Here is a 14,055-nt window from a genome sequence, read left to right on the forward strand (position 1 = left end):
CTAACTTTGCTTGGATTGCTTTCAAACTAAAATAAGGTATGTTTGTGTAAAAAATAATGCATTTATTTCTGGCAGTTTAGTCAGCCTCTGTTTTTTTTATCATGACTCAAGCTTAATGGGTTCATGTTAAAAACAAGGGTATACTTTCCTTTTAAATCCAGTCTACCCATGCTTCAGAACCATAGGGTTTATGTAATAAAAGACACTATGGGGCAAATTTACTAAGCTCGAGTGAATGGTTCGAATACAAAAAAAAACTTCGACCATCGAATTGGTCAATTTCGATCAAAGCGTATGATTAGAACATTTCGAAGTAAAAATCGTTCGACCATTCGATAATCAAAGTACTGTCTCTTTAAAATAAAACTTTGACTTCATACTTCGCCACATTAAGACTACCGAAGTGCAATGTTAGCCTATGGGGCCTAAGTTTTTTTTGATCAAATAAAAATCATTTGACCGATCGCTTAAAATCGTTTGAATCGTTCGATTAGAAGGATTTTACCGTTCGATTGAACGTTTTGCGCCAATACGTTATTCAAATTCGAAGGATTTTACTTCGAGGGTCAAATTCGAGGGGTCGAAATTCGACCCTTGATAAATCTGCCCCTAAAGTTTTGCACAGGTGCAGTATCCCATGGCTACCAATCAACAGGTAGCATTTACTGGTCATCTGTTTAAAAGCATGCATCTTATTGGATGGTATGGACTACTGCTTCTGGACAAATTTAGTGCCTTTAGTATGTGGGGGATTGTGTTTTGCGTTTAAATACATATTTGCAAACTGCTGTTCCTGAATAAACAATTACAGTTCTGCTCCAGTACATACATGTACATTTTTAATAAACAAAGGTCATTAATGGGGTTGTAAACCTCTAAAAAGTTGCCTACTAAAAGAGATTTAATATAAGCAATATTATGCATTTATTAGCATTTTTTTATTTGTGAATGTTTTTAATGTTGAATGCAGTGTTTTCTGTTCCTTTCTGCACTTCTGGTTGGTCACTTTCACTAAATCGGCTGGCTTATCATACATTAATCTCAGAACCACCAAGGAATTAATAGACAGACTACTACTGAAAGCACTATGTATTTAGAAATAACCTTTAAATTTTTTTAAATGTGAATTATCCATAGGAAAATATGCTTAGAATTAAAATTTCTATCATTGGTGAAAATTGTATTTTCTGGTTTACATCCCCTTTAATATTCGCTGTCCTTTGCATGCTTTGAAATGCAGCCTTGATTGATCTTTTAATTAGGGATTGTGGCACAAGTCAGAAAAAGAAATTCCTAAATCAGATGTATGCTTTTTTTTTTTCTTTTTTTTGCCTTTATGTTTAATAGCTGTTAAAAAATAAAATAGGCATGTCATGCTATTCTGCCTTTTATACTGCGGTTTAGTCTATAATCAATCATGTATTGATTTAAATGTATGATCTTGCATTAAAGGGAATGTAGGGAGTTGTCTGTGAGTGGGTTTGTCAATTAGAGTGATATAGTATATTTGAAATCTTTATATAACAATTGTATGCTAAAAGGTTTGGAAAATACCTGAGCACTTTATTCTAAGATACTAGTTTGATTTTCTGCACACAATGAAATATTGCCTTTGCCAAAAAAACAAAAACTTTCTGTCATCCTTCTCACACTGTAGAGTACTGTGTCATACTGACAAAATAGGAATAATTTAGAATTCTATTGCTTTATTATACATTTTACAAAGGGGCTACGTTTTACCTGCAACTTACTTGCTGCTTTCAAAGTAAAACTCCCAAACTTGGCTGCCCCTTTTATTAGCCACCAGTGGGATCACCTGACTATAGCTGGGAAGGGTGGGAGCTACAACATGGAGCTGGTCACTGTATAAACTATAACAAACAAGGGAATGTTGTGCTCACCACTAATTTTTAAAACCATTAGGCGGGGGTGCAATGAAGCTGGGCCACAAAATACATATAGACAAATACAAGAGTCCTCTGCACTCAACCCATTATCAATATATTTAAGACATTGAGACATTTTGTTCATACATCTACTAAAAAATGCCTTACCCTTTAAACAAAACAGGGATTGTTTTTCCATATATATGCATAGAAAGGCGTAGGCACACACCTATAGGACAAACAACTGGGTGCTATTCAGAAAAATTGTACAGTATATCCATAGAACGTTTGCTGAAGCACACCAGGATTTCTCAATCAAATTCATATGTCCTATTTATCTTAACAACAAAAATTAATAGGCAAAAAAAATTTTCAACAGAAGCTATTCCTTGCACTTATGTTAATATACTGCTACTGTAGCTGTGTGAGCAGTAGGATATTTAAAACCACAAGATGGCAGCATAGTCCCTTTATCTGTTTAAAAACTGCTTTACCAGTGCAGTATATTTAACATATTAACATTGTTGTTTTTTAGAATATTTGTCTACAATCAATCTACAAATGTATACAACGTTCCAAATGCAGCACTATGTCATTTGTGATGCATATTCTCTGTACTAGCCTTGATTTTGTTCATTGAAGGGTTTATGCTGTTGCAAAGGAATCAAGTAAATCTGCCTAGGGTAGTAACCCATAGAAAACAGATTTCACTTTTGTTGATAAAATATATTTTTGCTTTGGATTATTATCAGGAAAGCTTTGCACCACTTTACTCTAAATATTAAATCATCTCTTTGTTATGTTTCTTGTTTAGTAGTGTTTTAGGTTGAATGGAATTTAAATATTCCCCATTCTTTGAATCCTATGGTACATAATGTTGGAGTTCCATGTTCTCTTGAATTTTTTGGCTTTTGCATAAGTAAGGCCACAAAATAAACCACTCCATTTAACTGCTTATGTAGAGGGGGGGGGAAATCTTCTAAAATGGAAGTGGGTTTTTTATTGTACATGCATGTTTTATGGCCTGCATAATGGCTGTATTCTTTAAAACTATAGTATGTATTGTAGTTGTCATTGTCCCATATAAGAACAGTTGCATACAGTACTGTTCAGTAATGTTTGGTATATATGTAGGGTCTATGCTTTAATTATCACTTCAGGTGTCTGCTGTAGCTTGGTCTAAAGAATGCCCTGTCCTTTCAGATGCAGGTAACCTACAGTCTCTTCCTCTGAATGCAATTCTGCATATAGCTTGGGTCAGAATAAATGTGTGTAATTACTTGTACTGACCATAATGTACTGCCTTCTCACACCCAATATTTAGGAGTTGATACCACTTATACTGTGCACGGCCTGCCTTCACCCTGAGTCCAAAGAAAGAGACCAGCTCCTCCATATTCTGTTCAATTTAATCAAGCGCCCAGATGACGAACAAAGGTAACATTTAAGTACTAATACCATTAAAAATAGAAAGAAACCTGCTCTTAAAGGGAGACTGACATCACAAAATGAACCTTTTTTTTTACATCTGCCATAAAATTGACTTTGCATGCTTCTTTTAATTTTGCCATAAAGTATATGCCCAATGCTTTTACATTACCTATCTGACTCCCTGTGATCGCCTATGTGCGCAGGAGTCTGTTCGCATTAGAAACGCTAACTGACAGACTGAGATGGGACAGTCAGGTTGGCAAAACAGTCAGATTTAGGAACTTCAACTAACAATTACTTACATAATTACATTAATTACTTATCAGCATGACCTATAGGTAACTTTTAATGTACATTCATATTTTAAAAAGTAGTTTTTTAGTGTCATTATCACTTTTAGAGTACATTTAAAAAAGAAACTGCTAGTTAAAGGGGAACTATCATGGAAATTAAAATTTTGCTTCCATCTCTAACTAATTAAAAATTCAGTATACTGTTTCTGGAATCTCATCAGTATCCCTTCTCGGCAAAGTCTTCATGTAAAAGTCTGAGTCAGATTTTCATTGATGGGACAGACACATTGGTTTGTGCTACTTTTCCCACGAAATATATGCTGTCTATCAAAATAAACAAAGCTGCATAAGTATGATAAACTACATGATCAACTGTTGAGTGAGATAGTAAAGAGTAACTTAATCACTGCACAGAACCTTTACATGGTTATATATAGAATAAGTTTCTTTTTCTACAAACACTTTATTAAATGTTAATTTTAAGGATTGTTTCCCTTAAATCATGAGAGACATGGTATTTAGAAACGGACTTCCCTTCAATCTGTCTTAAATATTTAAATGGTTTATCGCCTCAGGATTTCCCCAGCTGACCCTGAGTTATGGGCAGTGGCTCCCTTCCAAGCACTTGGAATTTTGCATAGCTATTCGTTTAAGCCAAATTCTTCTAGGCTACTGTTTCTTGGCTTTATTTTTGGGTATGAATTCCTTTTGTTTCTTCGCTATTGCGCAAGATCACAAAGGGAAATTATTCTTAAGATATTGTAATAGTTTTAATGTTTTTTATGCTTTAGGCAGATGATATTGACTGGGTGTGTTGCATTTGCTCGTCATGTGGGACCAACCCGAGTGGAAGCCGAGCTTTTACCACAATGTTGGGAACAGGTAAAACAAATTTTTTTTCTGAAACACTGATAAACAATTAGGACTAAATGTGGAGCACTGTAATGAATTAATGAATTTGATTCCCCCAGGAATCCTGTTATTTTACTCTGCACTACCCTTTACTAGCACATACAGTATTTTATTTGTAACACTTTAGTATTTGCAATGTTCTACATTATATAGCATTTCTATAAAATAACTTACCTTACCCAAAAAAAATGTTTGTTAGTGGGGACCGTGACCCCGACAACCTCTTATGGCTTATTTGTAGACTATAAAAGCTATAAGGGAGTTGGTGTCACATGTATACTTCATATTTATAAGCAAAGAGGTAACCCTTTTGGAGCTTGCTACTGGTGATGATATAATACAAGTCATCTGTGTCTATTAAAGGTATATCTCTTTGTCATATCTTACTTCTTTGATTATCAGCAGTTTTAGCCTCATACAGTATAGCATGATGTAGAGATCTTCTCTTATGCCTTTACATCTCCACTCTATAGACCTTCACCCAGAGTGCATTTGAACCTTATACCTTCCCACATAACTTAGTTTTGTCAAGAAGTTTTGGATTTTATGAAACAAAGCTTGCTTGCTTATGTCAAATAAGATTTGCCTCATAAGCCTGGCCAAGAATATAACTCTGCATAAGACATTCACACATCTTGGTTAGGTGGTTGATCTTTAATGCCAGGAAGGCAATAGCACTCTTCTTGAATCTACCTGCTCAAAGTACTCTTGCTTGCTGGAAAGATTTGATAAATAAAGCCCATACCTACCTTTGATAAAGTATGGGGCTTTTGAACAGCACAGCTCCCAGGATATATCTCTGGACAGCTCCTCTTGATGATCTTGCTAACTTTTAAATTCCGTCAGTGAGTTCTGTGGTTTACTTCTCCGCTTCACTTTCTTTATTTAATACTGTAATACTCAAAATGAATCAAATTATTTATATACAATTTTAACACACATTTAGCTTGTTTTTTATTTGCCTTCTTCTTCTGACTCCAGTTATCAAATGTGAGTCATTGACCCCATCTAAAAAAATATTCTCTGTAAAGCTACAAATTTATTGTTGTTGCTATTTTGTATTGCTCAACTTTCTATTCAGGTACTCGTCTATTCATATTCCATGTCTTATTTAAATCAATGCATGGTTGCTAGAGTAATTTGGACCATAGCATCCAGATTTTGAAATGACAAACTGGATAGCTGCTGAATAAAAAGATAAATAACTCAAAAACTATATAAAAAATGGAAAGCAATTGCAAATTGTCTCAGAATATCATTCTCTATGTCATACTAAACGTTAACTGCAAGATGAAGCCTTTTAAATATGTACTTCTTTCTTAAAGGAACAGTATCACCACAAAATGAAAGTTTTTTTTTAAATGGATGGTTCACCTTTAAATTGCCTTTTAGTATGATGTAGAGAGTGATATTCTGAGACAATTTGTAATTGGTTTTCATTTTTTATTATTTGTGATTTTTGAGTTATTTAGCTATTTATTCTTTGGCTCTTCAGTTTGTAATTTCAGCAATCTGGTTTCTAGTGGCCAAATTACCCTAGCAAACATGCACTGATTTGAATAAGAGACTGTAATATGAATAGGAGAGGGTCTATGAGTAATAAAAAGTAGCAATAGTAATACATTTGTAGCCTTACAGAGCATTTGTTTTTAGATTTTAAGATGGAAAGAGATTAAAAGCTTAAAAGAAGAAAGCAAATTATTCAATATTATAAAAAATAATGAAGGCCAACTGAAAAGTTGCTTAGAATTGACCATTCTTTAACATGCTAAAAGTTAACTTGAAGTTGAACCACCCCTTTAAAGGAATGACAACATAATTTACTATTGCCCTGGATGGGTTTAAATAAACAAGTTGTTGTGGAGCCATAGGGGCAGCCATTCAAGCCCAGGATACACAGTAGATAACATATAAGTTCTGAAGAATCCCATTTTATACTACAGAGCTTATCTGTTATCTGCAGTATATCCTGTGCCTTTTTCCAGCTTGAATGGCTACCCCCATGGCTACACAGCAGCTTGTTTATATAAACTATTGTTGTTGTTTTTAAAGCAAACACACCAATTTTACTAGTGCAGGGCAACAGTACATTACAATGTCATTCCTTTGAAGCAATATCATCTTTTGGTGTTACTGTTCCTTTAAAGTCATCTACATTACAAATGTCTGAGAACTTAGAACTGAGTGTTTGCTTATGTCTCTAGTGGATAGGGCAGTGTTTTTCTTTTTTTTACTTTTTTGACCATCTAGGCATGTGGCTTAATTATTTGTGATTTAGCCATATGACAGACCAAATGGCTGTTATGTATGCTTGATATTGCTGGCATTTTATTATAGTTACAGACATAGGATCTGTTCTCCAGAATGCTTGGGATATTGGGGTTTTCCAGATAGCAGATCTTTCCATAATTTGGATCTACATATCTAAAGTCTTCTAAAAAAATAATTTAAACATTAAATAAACCCAATAGGCTTGTTTTGCCTTCAATAAGGGTTCGTTATTTTTTTATTGAATCAAGTACAAGATAATTTTTAATCATTATAAAGAAAAAGGAAATAGTTTTTTTTTTTAACATTTTAATTATTTGGATAAAATGGAGTCTTTGGGAGAAGGCCATCCTGTAATTCGGATCTTCCTGGATTATGGGTTTCCGGATAACAGTTCCCATACCTGTACAATTAATCTTAGTTTGGAAAAGTAGTTTGTTTGTTTTTTTGTGTGTCCATTTAACCTTTTAGTTGCATGAATGTATGAAATATTTAAATTTTCATTTGCAAAGATAAAAGTTCTTGTTTTGATTTTAATTGCATTTTGTGTTTAGATAAATCATAAATACCCTGAAAGAAGGCTACTTGTAGCAGAGGCATGTGGGGACCTAGCGCCTTATCTTCCTGTAAGTTCTGCATATAGATGTCTTTACCTGTATGTTTAATTAAATTGAAATGAATGACTTGTCTATATACATTTGATTGTGAGAACTTCTGAACAAGCAGATAGGACTGTGCACCTCTGCAAGTACAGCATATGGTTGAAATGGAATTTGGGAGATTTAACATTGACCTGGAATCAGTACGACACCACTACAAGGTGTGACTTTTTTTGTCCACTGTGGTGGAAAATTCTTCTGGGAGAAGACGGATGTATTCTAAAAACACAGATAGAGAGCTGTCCACTGTGTTGTGTTTCAGTCTGTTATTTACAAAGGTTGAATAGCAAGGATTGGACATTGCCTTCGTCTTCATTTTTTGCTTTAACCCAAAGTATATGTTCAGTTAAAGGGATGCTGAAGTAGATCATACGTTTCTTTTATATCACTGCATAACAGTGTCCTCATTCTGTATTTACAGTATGCAATCCTCACAGTCCGGTGCTCTCCTGGGTATGAATAAGGAATTACTGTTAAAATCCCCCTAATACAGTAATTATCAAGCTTGAGGATGGGACCTTTTATAAGAGCCCCCAATAACATGGTCATAGATATTCATGATTTGGGAAACACTGTATTATTGCTTAATGAACTATCATTGTCTTGGCTAAAGATGATGAAATATCCCCGTCTTTGTTCAGACAGTGGCCACTGATTTCATTGGTGTGTGTATGAAAACATATTGTATGGAATACATTTATCTTTATAGAAGGAGATCAGAAGTTCCCTTGTGCTGGCAATGTTGCAGCAAATGCTAATGGAAGATAAAGCAGATATGGTTCGGGAAGCTGTCATCAAGAGTTTGGGAATCATCATGGGCTACATTGATGACCCGAACAAATACTTGCAGGTTTGACTAGTGCTCCCTTTATGTATTATTGCTGTGCTATGCTAACATATAGGTTATCTACATTTGAATACTTCCACCTCTCCACATTAAGTATGGCTGTTTTTAAATACGATTACAGCTTGCAGTTTTTCGTCTGCTTGGCTAGAAACATATGAAGCAGTGGAATTTCTAAACTGGTGATTCTTAGTACTAATTCTATTGCAATAGCATGTACTAGCATGTTAAAGGATAATATTAGATATTATTATTAGATATATTATTAGATATGCATGCTCTTTTTTTCTCCATTTTATGGATTTAGCTATGCAGAGTTTTTAGTAAACATGGAAACAGCTTCCTTTCCACTTCATTAGTTTCTCTTTGCTGAATTTATTTTGGGTATTCATGTCCCTCCCTTTTACATTATGTATTTTGTTTTCCCACCAGGGTTTTGAACTGCTTCTGACAGCTCTTGGTGACCCTTCAGAAAGAGTAGTGAGTGCCACCCATCAGGTATTTCTACCAGCTTATGCTGTATGGACCATGGAACTGGGTAATCTGCAAGCCCACCTTATTCCTACCCTTCTGAGTAAAATAGAAAAACTGCTCAAGGTATGTTTTTATACAACTTATATATTTGGTATTAATATGTTTTCAATATACTGTACTATTACTAGCCAGTAATAATAATGGATATTTGGACACTGATTATTTCTTCTTTTCTTACCTCTTTATTATCTTACCTAGCCATTATTTGAGCATTGAACTGTATGAAATATATCTAAATTAGTTACATTTTTCTTTTGATGTGCAAAAATTCTAAGAATATAAATGTATAATATTGTATAATGTTGTAGAACAGTACTGTCCAACTTCTCTCGTTCCAAGGGCTTGAAGTGTTCTGGCCTATATGGTGGAGGGCGGATAATGGAAGCCAGTGTTGACCACTACCCCTTTTAAACCACACCCATGTTAGCTAAAGAACTTATAAGACTATGTCCACATTAATGGTGCTAACACACCAAAAAAAAACAAAAACAAATGGTTGCTGTTCACTGCAGGGATATCCCTCATCACTCGTGAAAAATTTAAATCGTGTGGGCACTTTCAGTCTGGGGTGTGAACAATACAAGGTTTAAGGGGCGTGAACAATGCAGTGGGGAATTACAGGTATAAATATTGCAGCAGTTTACACTCTCAATTTCAGGTGTAAACAATGCCAGGGCCAGTTAATCCCAGTACTGATACCTTTTAAAGATTACCCAAGGTAATGAATCACAGCAGGTGGACTTTCAGTGGGGGCCACAAAAGCCATTTGTAGAATATAGTGTTGTTTTTCACAGATATGTTTTTGCTATTGGCATGATACTACTAGTGTTTTTAATTGATAATATATGCCCATTTAAAACAATATGGAGACCTATTTTTGAATAAGTGACCACCATTGACTAGTTCCTCACCTCCTTTTAGGGTCCTAGTAGTGTGCTTTTACCATAAATAGTATAACTGGTTATATTATTCCTCTAGGTAAAATTTTCATATTAAATCACACAGATACAAATGCATACCATATAAGTGTAAAATATTGTCTGGATGTCGAGTTTGTCACCCGCTTGCTGCAGAACTACAGTTCAGCCCAATAATCAAAATCCCTGGGATGCAATATGTGAAGCAGACTGTATGCTATGAGTAGGGTGGTGCTACTGCCAGAAACTCTGTTATGGCATTTATGCTAGTTGTACTTATTTAGTGTATATCATGTTTTCTATAGGAATAGAATGTAAAATTATCACAATATGACTGGCCTCTGTACATACATGGGCCAGGACCAGCAACTTACAAATATTCAAAGGACTAAAATGTTTTCCACAGTCCTTATAAATAACAATTTGGGATATTTTTAGTTTCATTTTTGACAATTGCCCATCTATATATTTTAAAGGGGAACTCCGGCTTCTAAACCAAAATTTGATAGAGGCCCACATAACACAGAAAACCCTAAAATACCCATCACTGTTACCTGTTTCTTCAAATAGTATGAATAAATGACATTTTCTATGCTGAAATCCAGCTGTTTAACAGCTCTTCTCTTTCTGCATCATTTGAAATCCTGGCAGGCAAGGAGGGACTATAACACTGATCTTACAAATTGTAACAACTTCTCCACAGTTTACAGACAGCATGCAGGAACTACATAACCCACAATGCATTGCACTGTGATGTTCTGCTCCTTATTCAAATCACGTGTAGGGAATTGTGGGGTTTGGAGGATGCAGGCTTAGGACAGATGGCTGCTGATACACAGTAAAAGTAGTCAGCAAGCTCAGCAAAGTAGTCAAACAGATCAGCAGGAGAGCAGGGGGCTAGGCTTAGAGGACTGTTACAAACCATTGAAAAACATAAAAAGTCTGCATATTTTTTAATTGATGTATATTGCAACGTTTTTTGAAATTATGTTTACTGTTCAAAAAGCTTAAAGGGCCAGTAACATGAAAAAAAAAAATTCATGGACATAACGGAAAAAAAACCACCAAGACACATTTTAACTTTAAATTCGCAAAGTCTTTATTAAGAAATAACTTAACCGATTCTCCGCTTTTGCTCCTCTTCAGAAACGGCGACAGGGCGGCAATCCATTGTGCGGTGCTCGATTTCTCCTCCCTGCCTTCTATAGGAGATAGCCAGGGAGGCGAAATCGAGCACCGCACAATGGATTGCCGCCCTGTCGCCATTTCTTAAGAGGAGCGCAAGTGGAGAATCTGTAAGTTATTTCTTGATACAGACTTTGCGAATTTAGGGGGCAGATTTACATGTGGTCGAATTACGAGGGTTAATTAACCCTCGATATTCGACTGCCGAATGTAAATCCTTCGACTTTGAATATTGAAGTTGAAGGATTTACCTCAAATAGTTCGATCGAAGGATTTTGATCTGTCGATTGAACGATTTTTTTCATGGTTGAAGTAGCCAATTTGATGGTCGAAGTAGCCAAAAAAAACATTCGAAATGCGAAGTTTTTTTTATTCTGTCCTTCACTCGAGCAAAGTAAATGGGCCCCTAGATGTGTCTTGGTGTTTTTATTGTTACTGGTCCTTTAAGTAATGATTTTGTGGAGTTCCCCTTTTAGTACTACTGTTAAAAGGGGCTTTATACACCTTCATGTCCCTTTGCTCAAAATGAACACAATATGTGGAATGGCTTTTTATTCTGCCTACTAAATTTCATGAAATTCAATATTTTCCTAATGTGCACATTGAAAGTGCTTATGGAAAATTTATTTTTTTTTGTCTAAAATCCTCCCCCAATTTGTTTAAATGGAAATTGGCATAAAATTGGCATTGGCATAAGCAGTTGCACATATCACAGTGACTTGGCAGAACCAGGAAGTTGCAAAACAAGTGATTTACCTTACTAGTTTGCTGCAGACAAAAACATACATAATATAAATAATAGGCAAGATGTATGTTACAAAGAAGCCATATTCATTAAGATCCTGATGATCATTACTAATCAAATTTCTGTATTGTCTGTATTACAGGAAGGAGAGCATGGTCTGGATGAACACAAGCTATACATGTATCTCTCTGCCTTGCAGTCCTTAATCCCTTCACTATTTGCAACTGTGTTGCTGAATGCGCCGTTTACAAGTAAAGCCAAGCTGCAGGGGGAAGTGCCTCAGATAGAAGGTAAAAACAACAATTCGAGTGCCCTGTAATTTTGGTTAATTTTGGCATTGCTTTGGATAATTTTTATGTCTTAACAATTTAGACCTGGCATTTTCCAGTTCTAAATTCTCACATGCTAAAGTTTACATCTTATTGGTGTGTATTTGTGATCTTAATGTTTTTTTTTTTTTGTTTTTTTTTTGGCTTGTGTGTAGCAACAGAATTTCTGTCTATTTAGACAAATGTTTTTGACCCTTGTTAAGTTTTTCCACAGCCTGATATATAAATGTCACTGCCCTCACCCCTTTAGACAGTCAATGTTCCAGCACTTAAAATAGATTTGCTAGCTATGTAGTTTTCCTGTATCTGACTCAACAATTTAATCATGTGAGGATTTGTAACATCCTCTGCTTTAAGCTTGAATTACGTGGGGGTTTTTTCTACCTGATTGTTTCTTGAATTTACAAAACTATGTGGTGGTCAGAGATTGAACTGTGGACATTGCCACCCCAGGCACTCACACCTGTGCCCTTAGTTTTTAGTCTAACATGTTAATACATTTCTCCTTTTAGTTTACATTCAATTCACATATCTGTGTAACATGGTTTTGTGTATCACATTGTAATCAAAATGATCAGCACCTTCCTAATCAGAAAGCAGAACCCTGAAAAAACAATAGGTAGGAAAGAAATATAGAAAGGTAAGGAGACAGAGAAAGAAAATAAGTCCTTCTAGCTAGCATACAATATTCAGTACTTATGTTTATATTCCTGTAGGGGTGCAACCATTCTTGTATATTGAAAGTTGTCATCAGCTTGGTCACAATATTGCTTAAGTAATAAAATTCCTCATTAAACAGTGACTGTGTTTCTTACCCCTCTTAATCCTTATTTCAGGAAGAGTTGTCCTTGTGCAAAAAGATAAGATTACTTATGCAAAATAAGTTAGGAACACTCTAACTGCTTTCTGTTTAACCAATAGCAGAGACACGTGGCAATTCTGGGAGATTAGTCGCCCAGCGACAAATCTCCTCTTCTTCGGGGCGACTAATCTCCCAAAACTACCTCCCCTGCCTTCCCGTCGGCTAGAATAAAAATCGGTGGGATCGCACTTGGAGCTCTTCGTTTTCTGAAGTTTCCGCGTGAGGCAACTTTGGAAAACGAAGCGCTCCGAGTGCCATCCAGCTGGAGATTTGGATTCCAGCCGGTGGGGAGGCAGTTCGGGGAGATTTGTCGCTGAGCGACTAATCTCCCCAAATTACCACGTGTCTCTCTGCCCTAAATGAGTTAATTGTAATTGATCATGACAAATTTCTTAATACCACTGTATATTTCCTCCAGATACGGTTATCAATAAATTTAATTAGAAAAAAAGCTACGTGTTGTCGAGGCACATATTGCCATATTAATGCGCACTGGGTTGTTGGGGGTCCAAAATGTTGATGTTTGGGAGGAAGGAAACAGGACTGTAGTGCCTTGAGATGTATTCGTTCTCCTTTAAACTGGTCCTAACATTAATCTTTAAACTTAATCAAAAGAATACTAAATACAGGGAGACCTCGAGTTACATACACCCCACTTACATACAACTCATGCTTACAGACGGGGGCTATTACAGTAACACACTGTGGTTTGCTTGGCCTTTATTAGCATTTAGCTTTAATAAACCACCTGCTCCAGTCCCCCCTGGTGTGTGTTGTCTACTGCAGAGCACAGAAAGGTAAAAATAAATACTAGGTTGCATTTAATAAGTAAATATATATGTTTCAACTTACTGGGTACCGGTATGTTATTTTATATCTCCTGCTTTAGACCAATGATTTTGCCATTGACAAAACAAAAACACCAATGACACTGATGCAGTTGATTGCAAATAATTGTTGTTTGCATTAATGGGACATTTACTGATCATTAATGGATCACAAATAATTATTTTATATGGTTTGTGTCCCATAATAAAAGGGTGTTTCAATGCCTCACGTGCTTTTTTCAGAAGTCAGATTGGGCATAACTCTTTGAATCAGTGCTATGTCATACCAGGTGTAAGGGTGCATTACCTCAAATAATCTGTTCAGGCAAATAGTGATCTATAGATTGTACCTTTCAAGAATCC

General features: G+C 35.6%; 1 protein-coding gene across 8 annotated transcripts in view; it reads left to right on the top strand.

The window, feature by feature from the left end:
- relch.S (RAB11 binding and LisH S homeolog) overlaps nucleotides 1-14,055 on the top strand; it is an 89,351-nt gene that overhangs the window by 32,794 nt on the left and 42,502 nt on the right. For all 8 annotated transcript variants that reach the window (XR_005962245.1, XM_041567657.1, XM_041567658.1 and 5 more), the window contains 6 exons: nucleotides 3,211-3,323; nucleotides 4,402-4,492; nucleotides 7,345-7,416; nucleotides 8,159-8,299; nucleotides 8,726-8,890; nucleotides 11,817-11,964. Coding sequence is in view for 7 of the 8 variants with exons in the window: in XM_041567657.1 (XP_041423591.1) it covers nucleotides 3,211-3,323; nucleotides 4,402-4,492; nucleotides 7,345-7,416; nucleotides 8,159-8,299; nucleotides 8,726-8,890; nucleotides 11,817-11,964 (730 nt within the window). In the remaining variant the exon portion in view is untranslated. The remainder of the gene's footprint in view (nucleotides 1-3,210; nucleotides 3,324-4,401; nucleotides 4,493-7,344; nucleotides 7,417-8,158; nucleotides 8,300-8,725; nucleotides 8,891-11,816; nucleotides 11,965-14,055) is intronic.

This window comes from Xenopus laevis, chromosome 6S, assembly GCF_017654675.1.
Source record: "Xenopus laevis strain J_2021 chromosome 6S, Xenopus_laevis_v10.1, whole genome shotgun sequence".
Taxonomy (NCBI): domain Eukaryota; kingdom Metazoa; phylum Chordata; class Amphibia; order Anura; family Pipidae; genus Xenopus; species Xenopus laevis.